Source organism: Babylonia areolata, chromosome 19 (assembly GCF_041734735.1).
Source record: "Babylonia areolata isolate BAREFJ2019XMU chromosome 19, ASM4173473v1, whole genome shotgun sequence".
Taxonomy (NCBI): Eukaryota; Metazoa; Mollusca; class Gastropoda; order Neogastropoda; family Buccinidae; genus Babylonia; species Babylonia areolata.
This window is the reverse complement of record NC_134894.1, coordinates 50,251,264-50,273,763: the sequence shown is the minus strand read 5'-3', so window position 1 is coordinate 50,273,763 and position 22,500 is coordinate 50,251,264. Positions and strand designations below refer to the sequence as shown.

The window sequence follows — 22,500 nt, the reverse complement described above, 5'->3', positions numbered from 1 at the left end:
GCATTCGGTTTTCTCGATCTGAATCCCGTCGAATGACACAGGTGGTGGTGATTTGCTCGTGGTTCTGTTGTTGAGGGTGCACAGCAACGTTTGGGCTTTCGATAGAGTGATGGGAAGATCCTGTGTCTTTGCACCATTGAGCAGTATTGTTTAGTTGTTTCTGGTCGGCTTTAGTTCTTTCCTGAGCATCTTTTGAAGTTTTGAAGACCAGGCCATCATCCGCAAGAGACGGTAAGCACCCGAGCTATTCCATTGTTGTTTAAGTCTGCAAGGCCCTTCGTGTAGACGATGTAGAGGACAGGAGAGAACGGAGACCCTTGTGGCAGTCCCATGGATAGTTTAGAAGGTGCAGACATCCAATCTCCGGGGCAGAGGATGACAGCTCTTTCCTGAAGCGCTGCTGCTATCCATCTTGTCAGTGTCAAACTTACTCCATACCTTAGTAGCAGCTCCATGAGGTGCGCAGACTGGACTTTATTGTAGGCATCTTCAAGGTCGATTGCTACTGCTAGTGTTTCTTCTTTTCTTTGAAATCCTTCATACACCTCATATGCAAAAGCAGCTGCATTTTCCCATGTGAACTTGCCTGTTCTGTAACCACCTTGATTTGAAGGGAGAATGTGCCTGTGTTCAAGATCCCTTGCAAGTTTCCTGGCTATCATGCATTCCATGAGCTTTCCAGCAATGTTTTGCACGGTTAGGATTCGGTAGCCGCTTACCTGATGATGGTCCTTTCCTGGTTTTGGTTATGTGTGTCCAGTCCTCCGGCACATGTCCTTTGTGGAAACTGTTTTGACACAGATTGAAAAGTTTGCTTCTGTCTTTTTCCGATGGCTCCTTGATGTCCGAGTAGCGAACTTTGTCTGGGCCAGAAGCCGATTCTTTCTTGCATTTAGCCATTGCTTCGTTTAGACCATCTATTGTCAAGTCATCATCGGGTCCAGTTTGCATAAGGGTTTGGTTTAACTCCTCAACATATTTCTTTTTTTTTATCTAAGTTTCTTTGATCGCTCTGTTGTATGAAACATTTGAGCAGGGCGGATCCTTTTTCTTCGTTTGTCTTAAGCTTGGTTCCGTCAGTATCTAACATGTCTGGGGTTGTTGTTGTGCACGTTTTCCCTTCCATGCGACGATAGAATTGCCAGAACTCTGTCAATGTTGTGTTATAACTGAGTGCCTCGCAAAACTGTTTCCACTTGTCATTTTTGGCCTCTTGAGCAATGACTTCAAACTGTTTAGTTTTTTCTTTCATTTTTGTTTCAATATCTTTGTCCAGAGAAGGTTTTGTTCTTTCTTTTTGCCAAAGTTTGACAGCCGCATGTTTTTCTATCAAGGCTCTCTCTGTGTCGGTATTCCGCCATGGGGGCTGAATAGTTTGCATCCAGTTCGGTGCCGTTCTTTTGTTTCTTCTCAGTGCGTCTTAATTTTTTGATGATGGTTGTCTCTTTGGTTTCATACTGAAATGGATCGTGCGGTTTCGTATAGGGTTTATCAGATAGTTTCTGTAGGCTGAAAACTACCAGGAGGTGGTCACTGCTTTGGTTTGGAAGCATCTCTGCATTCATTTCTGTTCTCAGTGAATTTTGGAGATGTTAGAGCGATGTCGATCACACTGTCACTCTCCCCTTGTCTTGTTCCAAGGCGAGTTGGGGATGTGGTTGTTAATGGGCTAAGAAGAATTTCCCCTATCATTCCATCAAGTGCGAGTCCTTGTGGGTTGGTGTTCCGCTGGTCCCATAACTTCTATCTTGCATTAAGGTCTCCACAGATAATGACTGAGTCTCCAAATCCGTTCTCTATTTCCTCTAAAAAGGCCCAATCCTAGTTTTGTTGTGCAGGTTCCTGGGTGAACATAGGCATTGATGAGAACGATGCTTTTGTGAATTCCATCAGGTTTTTCAAGACGCACACCCACTAGTTCACATGAGTTACTACACCATTTCACTAGACGGATTTATGGTGGAAACTTTGTTTTCTAGGTTTTTGTTCAGTATGATTGCTACTCCTCTTCCTTCATTCCTTTGAAAGACTATGTGAAATTCTTGAAATGTATTGGTCTGTCTGCACTTGTCCTGGTCTCTTGGAGACATAAAATGTCAAAATCATATGCCAATTTCTCAATTGTTGAGATTCTCATTCTCACACTGGAACAATTCCAACTGCTGATTCTAAAGAATTTCTTTGACAGCCGCTCTGCTTTTGTCATTCTGCTACCTAAGCACAATCTTTTCCCACCTCTTTTTCCACGCCTGTTTTGGGGTTTTAGAATATCGAGAGCTTTATAATCAGATATAGTCAATGATGAAGATTTTAAAAGAATCAGTTTTACAGCTCTTCTATGCAGACTCAATAGAGACTTCATAATAATGTCACTCACCGAATCCCACACTGTCGAAACATAGTTAATGTGTGATTCTGTGTAAGCACTGACAACTTGTTTTCGACTGTGAAGATCAAAAAAACGTTGAATTTTAGACAGTTGATAGATACTTTTTTAATACCTGTTGGCATAACAGAGTAATAATTAATATGATGTGACCATGACAAATTTTTATCGATTGTGATGCCAAGGATTTCATGGTGGTCAACTTCTTCAATCTTGTTGCCTATGGTGAAAATAGGTGAACAGTTTATGGACATATTTTGGCGTTTTTGCCTTATTAGGAATTTTGTTTTTTTAGGATGGAGACACATGTGGTTTAGTTCTGACCATTCAATCAGTTGGTCAGTACTTTCCTGAAGAAAAAGAGACAAGGTACACAAGTTAGTATGACTAGTATGAATGGTGGTGTCATCAGCAAACATTTCACATGGTGTCTTAATAGATAAGGGTAGGTCTGCGGAAAATAAGATAGGTCCCAAAACAGAACCTTGAGGTACACCATAGTTAATTGGTAATAACATTGATTTAGAACCATTTGTGAGATAAGTTCTAATGTATTCAAAGATAAGCCATAAATCATTAGTTTTTTCAGGAGGAGAGGATGATCAATCACATCAAAAGCCTTCATAAAATCAACAACAAGAGCTTCAGTAATTTCATTGTTATTAATGTTAGTTAGGCATTGATCTACTAAATTTGTTTGTGCAGAATGACATGTGTGATTTGCTCGAAATCCAGACTGATTTTGATGGAACAAGTCAAAATTATTAAAATGCTTAAGAATATGGTTATTTATATGATATTCCAGGGGTTTTGATAATACTGGCAAAATACAAATTGGTTTGTAGTTTGAAGGTTCAGAATGATCACTATTCTTATATATAGGAATAACTTAAGCAGTTTTGAGCGTCTTTGGAATCTTATTTTTTGTACTATTTAAATTATATTTGTATGTAAGGGATTCTGCTATTATAGGAGCTGAGAGTTTCAATATTTTTCCATTTATGCCATCAAGACCTATTGTTCCTGTTTCTTTTGAATGGATCAGAGCATTATAAACTTCATGTACACATATCAAGGAATATCTAATGTGGATGAAATAATTTTAGATTGACAGAATTCTAACAGAGCATCTTAAGTTATTTACTGCATTTCTTTGTTTTTGAAAATCTTCTCAGATTCCAGTTGAGAAAAGAAAATCTCTTAAATCAGTGGCATCTTCTATGTCTCTCGTTATCCACAGCTTTTTCAGCTTTTTACATGTTTAGTTTTGAATAGGGTGTATTTGTTGTAAATGATGAGGAAATTATGATACCATATTTCAAACACTTCAGCTGAATCAGTAAATTGATAAACGAGAGACATAGGAGAGTTCATCAGGTCCATCAAGAATGAATCTGGGTCAAATTTTTAATAACTTCTGTATGTAATAACTTTGTGGCAGTTTTTTTGTATCTTGATTCCTTTTTTAGACCATGTGATACAAACTGGAAAGTGGTCGCTACAGCCAAAGGTTGGAGAGCATATTTCAGAAATAGTCTTTGTGGAAGTTGTGTATATGTGGTCAATGAGTGTTTTTGAAGTGCGAGTGATTCGTGTTGGTTTGTCAATTAATTGATTGAGATGAAAGGACTTGCATGTTTGTTTCCAGTTCAAATTACATTTCAGTAAATCAGTATTAAAGTCACCCAATAAAATAATTTCATTTGAGAGCAGAGAAATGTCTTTTGTCATTAGTGTGAACTTATCCAACCAGTCAGCATGTTCAGCAGGATTCCTATAAATAAAGCCTATAAGAAATGGTTCCGATTTTTTAAAGTGTACCTGGATCCATACTGATTCAGCATGGTAGTTTTGAGTGATTCAGTTCTTTTGAAACTAACATGTTCATGAACATTAAATAAGTAAGCCTGTTTCCTTTGGATTGTAAGGATCCTTACGAACAACATTATATTCAGGCATGGTTAGGTCAGAGTCTGACATATGTTCTGATAATCTTGTTTCAGCAAATCCAAAAATGTGAAAGTTTTTTTTTCCAAAATTATTCCATATATCAGAAACATCGGATAGCTTATTACTTATATGATTGTCATTAAGAAAGCCAACTCTCAAACCTGCCAATGGCCAGGCATCGCACATCTGGGGTGTGTTAGCATTCATGATTTTCTGAACACTGATAATATAAATAATGAAAAATTCAGTAAGCTAAGACATGAGACAATCTAAATTATTTAGGAACAAGAATTATGATAACAATGTCAGGTAAATAACAAGCAAATTGAAGAAAATGTAAAATTCTGAAGATCAAACACTATGAGGAAGAAGCAATCAAGCAAGCAAAGTCAGGACTCCTCATACGTATCAGCGGTGAGAGAAAGAGGTTTTTTGTACACACAATATCTGACAAGACTTCTGAATAAACTTTAGTTTTCTTTCAAAATCAGTTTCCTTTTACAGTCACCTTTCCACTTTCACTTCTTGGTTCCAGCTGGATGAAAAGACCCTGAGATAGTGTTGAAAGTTTATATTTTGGCAGTTAGGAAACATTTCTTTTGATATATTCTGTTTATCTAGTCTCTTTGTTTTATATACTTATTAGAATGATAAGATCTACTGTTTCAACTCTTTTTTGCTTTTACCATTCACACGATGTTTGCAGATGCGGAATGCTATTCAAGCTGAGGACCTCATGAATGTCATGAACAACACACCTTCCATCCGCAATTTTTTCAGAAGTAAGATGATATTCAGCTTTCAAGTAGAACAAGTGCTCTGTACATTTGAGAGAGAGTCAGTCAGACAGACAGACCAGTTGATAGACTGCTTGAAGAATATATTGGTAGTCTGTTGCAGCTGGCAATGGCTGTGTTGTGCACAATCACTTCTTTCAATATATGAACAAACTGAGCTTCATTATATTTATCAGATAGTTGATTGATTAACTAACGGTTGATTGATGATTAGTTGTTCAGTTAGATAGCTATTCCAGCCCCTTCTTCCATGTTATTTCAGTGACATAACTCTCAGGCCACAATCAAAACTGGTATGCAGACTTGCTCCCATGGGTGTTTGCTCATGGTTCCATGCCAGCAGTCACAGAGTCAGGTCGCCTTCAGCTGAGTCACTTTGATGCTGTACAGTTGTGTTTATTCTGATTCAACACATGAAAGACTAATGAAGCCCCTAACTGATGATATTATATACAAGCACACAACCTACACATATTCTTTCACTCCTTACCTGCATGCAATACATTCTGCAAGACATTATGTTTGAAGATTTCAGAGAAAACATGACTCAGGATGGCCTTTGCTCACTGTTATTGTCTTGTAGCATGATCACTATCCACTGTACACTGGCGTGTAAGACAGTCTAAAGCTGGAGTTACATCATAGGTCTGTGAACATTCCACAGTGGATTTAAAGACAACCCTGATTGTCTTCTTGCAGCAGTTTTAGATTATGATTTATCTGAATATGCATCACAATTCTTATGTTTTATCTGGAGATTTTTTCACCATCATATTCCATTTCTTTCTTACTTCCTAACTGCAGCCTGTCCATAATAATTGTTGATAGAAAAAAAGGTGAAAAAGAATATAATGAAATGTGTATCAAACATTAATTATCAGTTATTCAAATGTGCTTGTTTCAGTTACCTGGAGCAGGGAGATGTGCAGGTTTGTTTTGTTTTGTTTTGTTTTGTTTGTGTTTTTTTAAATTTGTTTGTTTCCTGTATAGGTTTTAAATGTACGTTGTTTTTTTCTTTCTGAGATATGGTGGCTGGGAATAGCATGTATCTGTGCATGTTGTGCATGCTCTCCTCTGGAAAGTAATTTTACAAAAATTATATAAAAAGTTATACAGATGGTTCTGTACTTGTTGATGGAAAAGCAGGAGCAGTTTTATAATACCAGAATTAAACCACAAGAAAATAATATATCACTTGGGTAAACATTTTTCCATCTTTAGTGCTGAACTAGTTGCCATACTTATGGCTTACATCTTTCTAAAATGATAGCCAAATTTCCCTCTAAGTAGATTCGAAATCAGTATTGCATGCTCTTGGATCTTCAAATAAAAAATCCCATCTTGAGATATAGCCGAAATAAAACATGTTACACATCTTTTGCAATCTCAAGGCCTGACTAAGCGCGTTGGGTTACGCTGCTGGTCAGGCATCTGCTTGGCAGATGTGGTGTAGCGTATATGGATTTGTCCGAATGCAGTGACGCCTCCTTGAGCTACTGAAACTGAAACCGAAACTGTCAATCAAAGGCACTCATGTAACTTTCATTTGGGTGCCTTCACACTGTGGGATTTCTTCAAATGAGCGGGCAGATCAGGCTGCCGGAAAGGCAGCACACAATTGTGAAGTCTCAGTCCCCAGTATGCCATTAGATTCTGACTTTCAATACTACCATTACTGTATAAAGGCAGTTACAATGAGCAACCCCAAGGCTTTCTTGTATAATTCATCTGTCTCCCAGTCAAGACTAATCGTAAGTATAATTCATTGATTTCATTTGAATGCTTTTCGTACAAGATATTGTAAAAACACAGTGTTTATGCGGAAACGAAGTTAATGTCTATCACGTACTTGTCAAGTGTCCCAGAACAAAACAATTTGTCTTTCAAAAACTCACTGACCAGTTTCCACTGTACACATATTTGTCCATAGATGATATTTTGAATAATCATTTATTACTCCGACAAATCACAGAATATTTGAATCACACAAAGTCCAGTTGGTATCTACCACTGATCGATTATGTTTTTGTTATAATGAGTATGCTTAATCCTGTTACAGAAATGTTTAAGATAGTTATACTGTACTCCCAGTTCAATCTTTCATGGTTCTTCCTGTTAACCTCTGCCACTTTTTATATCCATTTTCCTGTATCAGTCATCCCACCACCTCTTCCGTCACCCCCACCCCAACATCCCAACCACCACGCGCACACACACATATACTGCTCCTCCCCCCTCCCCTCCCTCCACCTGTCTAATTTCACTTACCAGTGAAAAGACGTTAAACTAAAGAAAGAAACAGTCACAGTGAACCTGCCACATCACTCCAGCAACAGACCCACTGAACCTGCCACATCACCAGAACCTGCCACATCACTCCAACAACAGACCCAGTGAACCTGCCACATCACCAGAACCTGCCACATCGACCAGTGAACATGCCACATCACTGCCACATCACCAGTGAACCTGCCACATCGCCCAGTGAACCTGCCACATCACTCCAACAACAGACCCAGTGAATCTGCCACATCACCAGTGAACCTGCCACATCACCCAGTGAACCTGCCACATCACCAGTGAACCTGCCACATCACCCAGTGAACCTGCCACATCACTTCAACAACAGACCCAGTTAACCCGCCACATCACCAGTGAACCTGCCACATCACCAGTGAGCCTGCCACATCACCCAGTGAACCTGCCACATCACCAGTGAACCTGCCACATCACCCAGTGAACCTGCCACATCACTTCAACAACAGACCCAGTTAACCCGCCACATCACCAGTGAACCTGCCACATCACCAGTGAGCCTGCCACATCACCCAGTGAACCTGCCACATCACTCCAACAACAGAAACAGTGAATCTGCCACATCACCAGTGAACCTGCCACATCACCAGTGAACCTGCCACATCACTCCAACAACAGACCCAGTGAACCCGCCACATCACCAGTGAACTGCCACATCACTGCCACATCTTCTTTTACACAAATCTTTCTGATCTTCTCACTTTTACATTCCAACAAGACAACTATGTTCATCATCAGACAGTCGCATTTTCCAAATTCCCTCTGTTATGACTAAGTCTTTCAGTTAAAGAACCTTTGCGTTCACTGCACCCATCCAGTGGAAGCTCCTTACCATGTGAACTAACACACTCCCAGTCCATTTCCAGCTTCAAATCAACCTCAAGACTTGTCTGTTTAAAACTGCCTTTAGTTTAATTGATCACCTGATGCTTGCAACAGCGCAGATGTGTTTTTGTTTCTGTTTTCTGTGTGTGATGCTGAGGTGTTGTGTGGAGGGAGGGGTGGGGGGGGTTGAGGGGGGACAGTGGGACTGATCCTGAGGTGTTGTGTGGAGGGGGGGTGGGGGGGGGGACAGTGGGAGTGATGCTGACGTGTTGTGTGGGGATGGGAGGGGTTGGGGGTGGGGGGGTGGGGGGGGGACAGTGGGACTGATGCTTGGATGAGGGATATGCATTGTTTAGGCATTGTGATGTACATGACTCGTTTGGGGTGTTTGGATTGGTTTTTGGATGTTGTGGTCTTGTTTCGGATGTAGTGACGTTTGTGTGGGGTGTTGTGATGTGAGATTGCATTATCTGGGTGTTGTGATGTTTGGTATGTATTTGGGGTGTTTTTTGTTGTGCATGATGTTTTTGTGTGTGTCCGTGCATGGATTAATGTTGGCATTTTGTTTTATGTCTGTGCAGTGTTATATATATGAAAGTTGTAGTTTTGGTGTTTGAATGCATGTTTTGTATGCTGATTTTTATGTTGTTCAGTGTGGTTGGGCATGTCTTGCATGGAGGGGCAATGTATGGATAAAGCTGATAATGCTGTTGTTGTTGTTGTTGTTGTTACTATTATGTATGATATTTATACTTTACTATAGACATTGAGCCTATTATGTACTTTTGATGCAATGTTCTTGTCATAATTTGTCATGTTTGCTCACTCAGTTGGACCAACCTGCATGTTTTGCTGGCTTATATTTTTTATTGGAATATTGTATTGTAAAGCACTAAGAGAAATGTCATTTAAATAGGTGCTATATAAATACACTACTTGTATTTATATACACTATATAAATACAAGTAGTACTACAGCTAACTCAACTCTGGGCAGGATCCAGCGAAGGGTTGAAGCATCATACAGCGATGTCTCTGATGGCATCCAAACATACATTCTCTGTCATCTATCTTTGTTACAAACTACTTCGTTACAGTGGTTGGTTAATTAGATACTACTTTGCAGAGAAAACAGTTAAGCAGTTATTTGCATTGTTCTATTTTGGGTTTTTTTCTGTTTGTTTTTTTCCAGCATAATGCTAGCAATGCTTGATGTATCCTTTTCTTGTAGATGTTTTCTTAGTAATACTGAACGTTATTTTGCAAGTCTAACTGTCAGCTTGGGTATTTCTTCTTGCAAGTGTTGGAGTTGTTTAAAAGATTTTCAGTTGGAACTGACAGCTGATGAGATTTACTGTGCAAACTGTGCTTGAGTTTTGTTTTTTTCCTGTTTGTTTGTCTAGCACTTTTTTGTGTTTGACGACACCCTACACTGATGTTCTCAAGCAAGATGAAAGCATTCTGTGATATTCTAGAATATGTATGGATGGATTTATCAAATAACATTGTTTGTGAACATAATGAATAAGAAAGACAATTCAAATAGTAGAGTATACAAGTAAAACGAAATCAGTAAATAACTTAACGAACCAATGAAAATCATTTAGACTGGTCTTGAAAACCAGGGCTACATGACTGAAACAGCAGAGTGGATGCAATCTGCCTGGTTGTAAGTTTGTTTGTCTAAACATCAAACATGTGGGCACTAGCTGGTATGCAGTGGATCCAGTTTATTTGCACAGTGGACAGCATGTGGCAAGTCACACAACAAAACCCCTCTGCAGTCAATAAACAGAAAACAACTATTTTCCATGTGTACCATGAGGTGGGTGAGAGAGGTGAACAGGACTTAATTTCATGCAATGCATGTAATGTGAATTGTAAGTGCCAAAAGAAATTACAGGACTAAAAATCCGGATGCCAAATGTTACTGAAAGCAAAGGCATCATTTGAGATGATAAAAGAAAGACTTTGTGACTGGCCATCACTGATTAAATTGGTCTTCATGCAGAAAACCAACCACCAACCAAATTCCTGAAAATAACACCACTTGAGGGGACCATGAGTTTTTGTCTTTACTGGTGGGTTTTCAATAGCTGAGTGTTACAAGTTGTGAGGTCCAGTTTCCAAAACATTAGAAAAATCAAAGTTGGCCACTTCTTTTCAGTTCTGATGAAAGAATAAAAAGAGGAAGTGGCTGTTCATACTTAAAGGATTTGAAGATAAATTGATGTCATTATTCTGAATTGTTTGGAGCCTTTGAAGGCAAAACTTTTGTTTGGACAAATGACAATGGCTGATTTCATCAGGTCCAAGTGCAGGACATTGTAGAACAGCACAAGAAAAGATACACACATAAGAGCATCTGTTATTTACACATAATCATACAGTCTGAGTTCAGTTTGTCAGTACTAAAACCAGGACAAATTTGGATCATAACTGGCAGAAGAATTTTAAGTCGATTCAGAGAATTGAATGATCTTACGTATCAAAGGCTGCCAAAAGATACAACAGAACAAGAATGGAAACTTTGTCTTATCAAAGCCAAGAAGAAAATCTTTTATGATCTTGTATTGTATTGAATCACTCTGGATGTCACATCAGATTTCTATGTATGAAATTTGGGCTGCTCTCACCATGGAAAGTGCAGCGCCACCTTTTTTTTTCTGCCTGCCAGTGTATTTGTTTTCCTATCCAAGTGGCTTTTTCAACAGAGTTTTGCCAAGGACAACCATTTTCTTGCCATGGGTTCTTTTATGTGCTGAGTGCATGCTGCACTTGGGACTTCAGTTTATCACCTCATCTGAATGACTAGCATCCATACCACTACTCAAGGTCCAGTGGAGTGGGAGAAAGTACTGGTGATTGTGGGATTTGAACCTGTACGCTCAGATTCTCTCACTTCCTAGGTGGACGCATTGGTAGTCTACCACTCCACTTACTCAGTGCTGTTCTTGTTCTATCGCCTAGTATCTATGCAGATTGTTGGCTGTTAAATGGGTTTTTTTGTTTTTTTTGTTTTTGTGTGTGTGTTTTTTTGTTTGTATTTTTGATGGTTTTATGTTGTTGAGAGAGGACAGTTTGTTTTTTAATATGTGATGGAGGTCAGTTTGAATGTAAAATGAAATAGAAAGTGAAAAAAGAACACTGTAACGAATGAGTGGTCATTTATCTTTGAAACATACAAGCAAATTATCTGACATGACCTAATATGTTTGAGCATTTATCTGTGATCATTTCCTTAACTATTCCAGACCTTTCAAAACTCATTTAATCTGAGAGAGAATAAGTTCATCTTCACAGCTGAACTCATAGCAATTCTAATAGCGTTAAATTTCATGATATCCTTTCTGAAAACTATATTTCAGATTCTATTTTGTATTGATTCTAAATCAGTTCACGTTACTGAATTTGTAAAAGAAACGGTTAGGTATGAACTCATTATTGAAATCAACCATTTGATTCATGAACTCTTACTAAGAGGCTCTTACATAACCTTTTGCTGGATTCCTTCTCATTGCAGTTTTTACTTTAATGAAAAAGTTGACATTTTGCTAAAAAAAGGAGCTAGAAGTTCCATGAAGGAGTTAGATTTAAATATTTCGCTTTCACTACAGGAATGTTACACCATGGAAGAAAAAGTCCAATGGTCAAAATTTCAGCTTGAAGAAAAACACACCGGTAACTCAGAGTTACATAAGAATATACAGAAAATGTATGGTTTCATGGGAAAACATTACCAAAATGATTTTCATAAGAGGCAAATCATTTCTCTAATCTGCAGATGGAAAATGAATTGTTTTAAGACCAAATATGTCAGTAATGTTTCTTGCATCTGTGGTGATCACATAACAGCCGATCATATTCTAATTTGCGATATGTTAAAGTCTCACATCCCTGAACTGAAATCATCTTCAGTGTTGACAATCTTCAGCAGTCCATTGCCAATGTATGACTTTTTCAACTCCTTGATAAATAGTCCAGTTGGTTTGCTGTTATAGTTGCTAGTTTTTTCATTAGAAATATGTTATATTGTTATGCACAAACACACACACACACACACACACACACACACACACACACACACACACACACACACACACACACACACACAAACAAACAAACACACACACGCGCGCACGCACACGTGCACACGCACACACACTTTCACTTACTCGCATGTGTACACAGTAATTTCTCACTCCCCCCCACCCCCCCACCTTCCGCACACACCACTCCCACCACCCTACTCGATTTTTTTCCCTACCCTTGTCTAATAGCACTTAAGTGAAAAGACGTTAAACTAAAGAACGAACAACTTTCCTTAATCTGATGCCAGCGCTCAAAGGATGGCTTCATGCAGTTTGAGGAATTTATGGAGCTTCAGCAGTGTCTGATTGCATGGCACAAAGTTTTCTGCCAACATGATGCGGATCGCTCTGGCTACATGGACGCCAGGGAGCTTGTCACTGTTATCCAGCAGCTCTTTGGTAAGTTGCTGCTTTGAGTGTGTGTGTGTGTGTGTGTGCCTGTCTGCATGTATGTGTGTAGCATACACGCAGTCGTGAATGTGTGTGTGTGTGCTTGTGTGCCTGCCTGCATATGTACATATGCGTGTGTGTGTGTATGTGTGTGTGTCTGTGTGTGTTTGTGTGTGTGCATGCACATGTGTGTTTAATCAATGTCTTTATAATATAATGGGCATATAATGCTTCACTCAAAGAGCTTTGTGTATGTTTCAGGGGAATGCCCATGTCTGTTATGACTCAAGTGTTTTCAGCAATAGTAGTTCTTGATTTATTTCACATTTCAAAATTCACAGTGACAATGATCACAAGACAATTTTCATTGTGTCAGTGAAATTCAGGTATGATGCAATACAAACTTTTTAGCAGCAGCATCCACTTTCAATCTTTGTGTTCCATAAAATTATTATTCTTCTACAAAAGGTGATGCCAAACATCCCATTACTTTTGACAATTTTGTCCATGTCAAGAAGTCATGGTGATGTGTGCTTTTGCTCTCTTATATACACTGTTACATGTTTGCTTACCATAGACATGTTTTCACTTGAACTTGTGTAAAAAAAAAAAAAAAAAAAAAAAAAAAAAAAGAGGAGTAGCAAGTAGGAAGAATGAGGAGGAAGGACTGGGTAGGATTGCAGGTTGAGGACAGGTGCACACTCCACTCTCTGCTCATACTACAAGCAGGGTCTTTTGGTGTTTATTCACCCTAACTAAAACAGCACACCCAGAACACATACAAAAATCAAAAACAAGGTTAAAAATTATTACAAATCATATGTTGAACATCACTGCCATGAAAGGTTGATATACAATAAAAACATCAGTATGCTGTCTGGACAAATTAAAACCACAGATAACCTTCACCATTCCTTCACTCAATGTCCAGCAGTACACACTCTATCAAAGATATCTATGCAAATAAGTAAAATGAGCCCCATTTAGCTCATCATCAACAATCAGTGACATAGGATACTGTGCACCAAATATATGACTGACTAATGCAAACTCCCAGTGTTCATCAACTTCTGTTAACCACCATACAAAAATAATTGTTTCCATTAAGACTGAACACATCAACACACACACACACACACACACACACACACACACACACACACACACAGTGTTGTTATGAAACATCATCACTATTCCACTGACATAAAACTATATTTTGTTAAAAATCAGAAATTAAATTGCAGACAAAGCATCATAAATAGTTACTTTGATCCCCAAGTCAGTCTGTGTCAGGTTCCAGTCAGGCTCTTCTGAATGCTAATGTGTGCAAGCCAGTTTCCTTATTCCAACACAGTCAGTGCATATCATTAAACCAAGACACTTCCTCCTGGTTGGCAAAATGCAAGCTGACCAATCCAAAACCAGTAATGATAGACCTACACACTGCTTTACTGTTCCCACAGAACCTGGCCCTGACCAGGAGAGAGGGACAGGAGGGGTGATAATCTGAGGGTGGGTGGGTGATGGAAGAGATTGAGACAGCAGGCAGTGTTATGAGGGAAAACAATCTTGCTCTGTGCAGAATCTTTCAAGAAGCATTCATCTCACCACATGGTGGCATATGGGATGGATGCTGTCCCACAAAAGATGAGTTGGGGTGGGATGGGAGTTAGGCGGGAGGGGGTTGAAAGTAAGAGAGATAGCAGGAGGTGACCAGAGAGAAAGCATTCTGGTCAGACAGAATCTTAAAGTCTCCAACTGTTCTAACTGGACCATGAGATATGGAGACAGGACAGTGGCAGATGAAAAGGATGCCAGCCCTCACATCACATTTCCAAGCACACGGCTCATACCCATGCTCTCTCTTTTTGCTGGCCATCAGTAAGTAGTGAACTGAGCCCAGCAGAGAAAGAGTGGGGAATGGAGGAAGTGGGAGTGGAGGGAGGGGCCTAAACAAGAGGCAGTGTGCTCTGTAGACAAGACATAACACCTATGTTACCTTTTTTCACATTGAAATAATCCATTGATTGAAAGTTTTAAAAAACTTAGTGAAACCATCAAAATTCTTTGACTATTGTTTGTTTTGTTGCTTTTGCTTTTTTGTTGTTTTTTTAAGCATGATTATGAGTAATGAGTTCATATGTCTGAATCTGAGTGCACACAGGAATTGTGTGTGTGGTGATGAGTTTCATTTTATAATAGAATGTCCCAATTATGATCAGCTACGAAATAGATATGTTCCTAAAAAATATTTGTCTCCAAAATCGGTTTTTAATTTTTGTAATATGCTCAAAGGAGGCAAAAAAGTCATTTTAGCTGTAAGTAAGATGATTAGATTTGCAAATGTTGCCTAGCTATACTTTTGGAGTTAAAAGACATTTGTGGTTTCTCAACTTTTATGTGACATTGTTGTGTATTTGGAAATGTTTGTTCTGGGCACGAAAATATTATTTTGCAGTAATCCTCCATACTCCAATAGGAGTGAAAGGATAATTAAAACTTGAAACTTGAAACTTGTCAGTCTGTCTGTCTGTTTGTGTGTGCAGATTTTATTAACATATTTAATTAACTTAGATTTTAAATGACAAAAAACTAAAAAGTCAACATGCTGAGACAATTATTGCCATTAAAGGCAGTCATTTTGTTGTTGTTCCTACTTGCTTTGTATCCTTTTTTTATGTTGTTTGTTTGTTTTTTTGACAGGTTTTCAGATTCAGCAGCCGACACTTACAACCATACTGAAGCGTTATTCCCGTGTTGTAGCTCCCAACAGTCGCTGCATTCTTGCTTTTGATGACTTTGTAGCCCTTTGTGTCCGACTCCGTGCATATACAGGTATCATTTAGCTTAATCCAGAGCCAGCATTTTTGGCTCACATTGTCTGTTTGCATACAACCTGAGTCTATGTAACATCCTGTGTTTCAGTTGTCTGTGTGTCTGTGTCATGTATACATGTGTGGGTATCTATTGACACAAAGTATTTCCAGAGAAAATTAATTTATTAAAGTTTACCATGGACACACACACACACACACACACATATATATATATATATATATATAGATACTTATGAGTTCTACAGACAGTTTTTAGGGTGGTAACCTTGATGGTGTTAGTTTATTCCACTCATCAGTTGATAATAGAAACCACACCAAGTCACCTCAAGCAATGGCGAGTGCCTGTTGACACATTAAACTTTGCAGCTCTGTAGAGCTTTCCTGACAAGAGTCTTGTATTCATGAAACCAATAGGGCTGTTATCTGGAACCTTGGTTGCTTGGAAATTCTTCACAGGCGTTAGCCTGAAAGTGGTGCAGTTGTAACGCAGACAGAATCAGCATGTCACTGTAGTAAAAATGGCGTACTATAAATATATGTTGTCATTTTTTGTTACCGTTTGTCTATCTGATGTAAAGTTTTTGCACAGTAGCCCACAACAAGAGAACACAAGGTAAATCCAGTTTTGCCACTTAGTAGAACCTTCCTGTCAAGTCCCAAATATATGAAACCACTGGGGCTGGAGTCTGGAACCATACATGCTTGGAAATGTGCTTTCGAGAACAGTCTCCTTGTAACACCAAGCAGTACAGTGGTTGCATCAGACTGAAGATATCACACCTGCTCCTGCCACCATTATATGATGTCACATACATAAAAACATACATATCAAAACAATTTGATGCAAAAATCTGAATGGATGATGGAAGTGCAAATCAGCAATAGATCCAGTTCAGCTTTCTATCCTTTAGCTTATAGCATATTAGTTTAACGCACAACATCAATGGTGTCAGATTATTCCACTATTCAGAAGAAAGTGCAAGCTTGAAATAATACCATGTCACCTCACTTAAAAAGTCAGTTGGACTGCATTCATTGTTAAACAATGGCATATCATGGCAAGTTCTTCTTTAGCATGTTCCAGGGTAATTATCGCTGTGTTTATCTCGGCTTGTCAGGCTTGATGAGTTTACCTGCACTGTTCTGTGCTCTCCAGCCAGCAGGTGGGTGCTGGCACTACCAGGCAGCTAAGAGAGTAACTCAGTGAGGGAAAGACCAATGGCTCGCTTACCATGTGCAAATCTGTACAGCTGCACAGTTTTGTATAACTTATAAAACAGGTAGTAAAGAGTGGTAACTCTCTCCATTCACAAGGTACACAACTTCAAGTCAGTGCTGCTTATGCTACCGATTCAGCTAGCACACAGGTAAATAAAAGGTACATTGGAATAAACCCAGTGTGTCTGGGTTTATTCCAATGTACCTTTTATTTACCTGTGTGCTAGTTGAATCGGTGACTGGGTTTATTCCAATGTACCTTTTATTTACCTGTGTGCTAGCTGAATCGGTAGCATAAGCAGCACTGACTTGAAGTTGTGTACCTTGTGAATGGAGAGAGTTACCACTCTTTACTATTTGTTAATCATTTCATCTCCTGGCCTCATTGTTTGTTAATTTCCTGTTGAAAAACCACCGAGGCAACCATGTGTTTGTTCTGTATTGTCCCTGTGTTCTGTGTGGCTTGTTCAGGATTAAAGAGCCTGTGCCAGTCTTGAATAAAAGCTAATTTGTGTTTGCACATTTCTTCTGTCTTTGCTGCTGTGTGCACATGTCAAATGATTTGTATAAGGACATGCCCAGCACTTCCTTTTCAAGTTTTCAAGGAAGTGTCTGGGTTTGTTCCAATGTACCTTTTATTTACTTGTGTGCTAGCTGAATCAGTAGCATAAACAGCACTGACTTGAAGTTGTGTACCTTGTGAATGGAGAGAGTGACCACTCTTTACTATTTGTTAATCATTTCATCTCCTGGCCTCATGCTTTGTTAATTTCCTATAAAACAGGCCGGACACAAGAATAGTTTAAAATTCATTTACATCGCTAGATGTGCAAACACATACATTCAATTTTTGTTCAGATGAAACATAAAGAATATATTTAAACTTATAATACTTCTACAAAGTGAAAATGTTTTGTGTTGTGGATGTTACTGATATTTCTATTTCATTTACAGGTTTATAAATGCTGCCAATTCACCTAAACTCTGAAACCATATCAAAGTTTAAAATCTAATGGTTTACCAGGCCTACTTGTAACCAAAGTATATGTTTGATTCACTTTCAGTTTTACTTCTTAATGTTTGCATCTTTTTTTTTCTTTTTCTTTTTTAAAGCTTTGGTATATACAGAAAGTAACGGCTTTGGTGTATTATAAAAATAGTAATGGCTTTCACGTTTGAAGGCAGACTTTGTCAGCCTTGACCTGCAAAGGAAGTGTAATCTCTGTACCTATATTCATTCTTTGCCTTCAGCTTTTCGGATTTTTTTTTCTCAGTGTGAGACAGACCAAGCTTGTGTACATTTAAAAAAAAAAAATTACTTTCCATTAAATATATTTTTCCACAATGGTACAACAGCACTGAGTATCATGAAATCTATTTTTGAACTGAGAGCAACTGTTACTGTTGTAAATAAATGGCTGCTTGTTGTCTGCTTCTTCTCCATGCAAGGAACTCAGAAAACTAAAGTGGCTACGGCTCTGAATTGGCCCACACCCCCACCTTTTTTCTTTTCTTTTCGTTTTCTTATCAGGCACTGCTGCCACAGGGCTTGGCCCACTATCACCTTGATGTCAAAATGCTGTTGACTGTTGTAAGTCATTGATATGTGAGAAGCGCTTGCCAAATGTGTGGCAGGTGCCTGTTGCTGTCATACATACATACATATATCTAGATACCTAATACATATAATAATGATAATAATAATAATTTGTTATATTTATATTTATATAGCACTGAATCTTGTGCAGAGACAAATCAAAGCGCTTTCACACCAGTCATTCAGACGCACGCATAACTCTAAAACTGGAGAAACAGAAGACAAGGAAGAGGCAGGGAAGGGAGTCTATTTTGGGAAGTGGTGGGTTTTAAGGCCAGACTTGAAAGAGCTGAGAGTGGAGACCTGACGAAGCGAAAGAGGAATTTCATTCCAATTACAAGGTCCAGAGACAGAGAAAGAACGGCGGCCAACAGTCGAGTGTTTGAATCTGGGTATGCATAAACAGAGTGGATCCAAAGCCGATCATAGAGAGCGAGATGGAGTGTAGAGGTGAAGGCAGCCACAGAGATAGGAAGTTTTAGCAACATGCCGTATATAGACCATGTACATCTCATGTTGGTCATTACTCCAGATGTGTTCCTGAGCATGCAAAGTTTGAAATCCGTATGCCTTCTGTGTTTCATAACCATGTGGTTGATGTTACACTATTCTTCCAGAACATGGAGAGCATTCCAAACTTTGTTCAGGGGATGGATTCATGGTCGGAAATCCCTGTGAACTCACACAAGAGCTGTTCTGTCTGTTAAAAATGCAACCACTTGTCATTGGGAATTATTCCATTGCATCGTGCCCATATTTTCACCTGTCTTCTGGCTGTGTGTCACTTGTTAGCAATGCTTCTGCCCTGTTGTTGACACAATGACAGATTTGAACCCACACAAGGTTTGGTTTTTTGTTGTTTTTTTTCAACTCGGAGTGCTGCACTAGCTTACAGGTTAATTCAGTGAAGGGTTTCCAAGCACATTGCATCACTAGATGACTGTTTTCGAGAACAGTTACCAAGGATGAGCATGAGATATCAGATACTCTGATCACCATGTTCTGATGTCACATACACATGTATACATACACACACACACAGCTCAGAGACAGTAAACAACCAAAACACAGGGTTCAGTATTACATAGATGTATTTGTGTAAACAGATATGTGAGCCAACAAAAAATAGTTTCTCTAGAAATACTTTGTCAACACCAAATTTGGCATAAAAATAGAATAGAAATAATTTGGTGCCATTTTAAACTAGGCCTTTTAGTTTGCTGTTGGCCAGTGTTGTGGCAAATGAAATACTAACATGCCTCTGCCAGACGCATTGTCTGCTCAGCCAGTCAGCACAATTCCCTGTCTTGAGCATTGAATAATCATTCCATTTGTCTATAGTTAACTTGACAAATCTGCCATGTTTTTGCTCTGTCTTGCCTCAACTTAATTCTGAACTGATTACCTTGCTTCCCTTTCTATTTTGGGGCTCAAAGCGCAGGATCTGACTTGTCCCCATTGTTACACATCACACTTCACCCTATGATGGGAGCTCTGGTTCTTGTGGGAGGTATGGCTTGTGGTAGGCAGGGCGTATGACCCTGCAGTCCAGCCTCTCTCCCCCTTCTTTTAGGATGGAGAGGGGTACGTGGCAAATGATCTTTTTGCCATCTGATCACCTCCCCCCTTAGCATAAAGTGAGAGGTTCTGGCATCCCAATTGATGATGATGATATTGATATTATATAGCATTTATAGCGTCAATCAGAGACCAAGCTCTAGGTGCTTAACAAACATGAATTCATTTGCACTACAGGCTGCCTACCTGGGTAGAGCTGACTGACAGCTGCCATTGGGTCCTCATCATTTATTTCCTGCATCATTCAATCAGGGTTTCAGTTACTCTCTCTCTCTCTCTCTCTCTCTCTCTCTCTCTCTCATACAAACATGTAGCATTTTTTATGTGTGACTGCTTATTTTCCCTCCATGTAGGCAGCCATTCTCCATTTTCAGTGGTGTGCATGCCAGGTATATTCTTTTTTCCATGACCCACTGAATGCTGATATGGATTATAGGATTTTAGCATGCGTATTTGATCTTCTGCGTGTGTATGCACATGAAAGGGGTTTGGGCACCAGCAGGTCTGCACATATGTTGACCTGGGAGACTGGAAAAATCTCCACCCTAAACCCACCAGGTACAATGAGGATCGAACTTAGGAAGCTCAGTTCACAGGCATGGCTTGATTTTTGGTCCGGCAACTCTTCTTCAGCCACCTTCTTTATTTGCCCAGGTGGGTAAGGGTGAGTCCCAGCCTTTGCAATATCGTTCCCAAAAGCATGAGGGTCCAGCTCTGACTCCCACCATTTTGACCCCCATGCCCAGGGTTTCTGTTCTGATATTTCCACACTGGAAGTGACCCAGCATCTGCTGGAGTCTGGGGAACACTTTCATCAGGCTCCCTCAGACTCTGGAGAACGTATGGTGGGTGTCTCATCCCCACTCTTCCAAAGAGACAGGTACCTCACTAATTTGGCATAAGACCAGGCTGAACCCAACCTCATGGAGTTGCAGGTAAACTTTGCAGAGATATCTCTTCCTTCTACACTGTCTCCTCTGGCCCTCCTAAGACAATAAGAATCCAGCTCCCAGATTTCAAGGTCCAGGAGCTGGCCCAAGACTGGTGAAATAAACCTGTCTGTACAGTAAAGGATGTCATCTCTGTCCCCCACCTCAGGGCCTCTTGCAACTCCCACCTGAATCCTTTTGGCAAAAGAGTGGCATCAGGCCTGACAGCAGTGGCAGATGCGGGCCTTATACCCCACAGTTTGTCAGCCACAGGGCTGAGACAAACAGGGAGGTTGCCTCCGACTTTGCCTACACTTCTCAAGGTTGTCTTTGGCCTCCACCACCTAAGAGGCCCTCAGCCTGGGATCCTCCCAATGGGACTCAGCCTAAGTGGCTACAGTGGGCTCAGCACCATCCCCATCCCCAACTCCTTTCTGTTGGGCACGCCATCCTTTGGGTACCTAGGTCAAAAAGCAGCACCCCCATTGACTTTACCCTGTTTCAGCTTCTCCAGTTGTAATCCTGAAAGCTGGGAGTCTTTCTGGGCATTCCTAACAGTGGCATGTCATTGGACTCAGCGACTGAAATGTGTTGGTGCTAGTAACATACGTGCTGCCAAGGACAGAATCCCACCCTCCTCTAAGACCTTCATTATTTGCTCAGCACAGAGGAGCATTTGTGTGCATTGGAGATGGAGATATTCCAATCACTACTCAAGGATGCTATATTGGAAATATAGACTTGAGATCCATGGCTGCCAATTACTGATTCCAAAGACCTCTGGAACAAAAGTCACAAGACATCATTGTGCACAACTGAATTAAAGGAAAAGCATGTAGTCATTAACTTGGGCTTCTGAGTCAAGATTTCACCAGAAAAAAATTATATTGGCTGTAGATCCAGCAACACATGGTGTTTTTGTGTTAAATATCTATTCGTGTTTCTAATATATGATTACACAAAAGTAGTTTGTAAATTCTGGTCATAACCACAATGATCAGTATTAGATGCTTCATACTTATGATAAATGCAGCGAAGACTCTGGAGGTAACTGCCAGAACTGATTTCAAAACAAATATGGTGGAAACACATGAACTTGAAGTTGTCAACAACAAAAAACACCAAAAATATTCAACTTGCTTAGATTATACAATACCCTAAGTTTGATTTTTAAATTTCATCTTTAAATGCAAACTTAATATTCATATATATTCTGGCCTGTGTATCATTTCACAATTATTTCATAACAATACCATTTATAACCTTCTTTTATAACATTGTACCATGCCAGAAATCTAGAAGTTAATAAAAATGCTGCCTTTTTTGTTTGTTTATGTTTCTGATTTCTTTTCTAATTTCTTTTTTTCTTTTCTACGTTTTTTGCTTGTTTAGTGTTTATTTTAACTGTTTTTGTCTTTTTGTGTGTGTATGGTAAATTCAGCAGGAATTATACATTGGTCATGAAGGCTTTGCCTCTCTGTTTTTTCTTTCAGATGCTTTCAGAAAGCGAGATGCTCAAGAACACGGTGGAGAAACTGGAGCATGTCATTTCGGCTACGATGACGTGAGTGTTATTCATGTTTTTTT

General features: G+C 39.4%; 1 protein-coding gene across 2 annotated transcripts in view; it reads left to right on the top strand.

Moving 5' to 3' along the window:
- The window catches only part of LOC143293823 (grancalcin-like), a 55,354-nt gene that overhangs the window by 20,123 nt on the left and 12,731 nt on the right, over nucleotides 1–22,500 (top strand). The window contains exons 4-9 of one of the 2 annotated variants that reach the window (XM_076605090.1): nucleotides 5,043–5,118; nucleotides 6,038–6,062; nucleotides 9,466–9,487; nucleotides 12,613–12,763; nucleotides 15,458–15,589; nucleotides 22,407–22,477. In XM_076605090.1, coding sequence (XP_076461205.1) covers nucleotides 5,043–5,118; nucleotides 6,038–6,062; nucleotides 9,466–9,487; nucleotides 12,613–12,763; nucleotides 15,458–15,589; nucleotides 22,407–22,477 — 477 coding nt within the window. The remainder of the gene's footprint in view (nucleotides 1–5,042; nucleotides 5,119–6,037; nucleotides 6,063–9,465; nucleotides 9,488–12,612; nucleotides 12,764–15,457; nucleotides 15,590–22,406; nucleotides 22,478–22,500) is intronic. The other variant, XM_076605091.1, reaches the window with a different exon arrangement.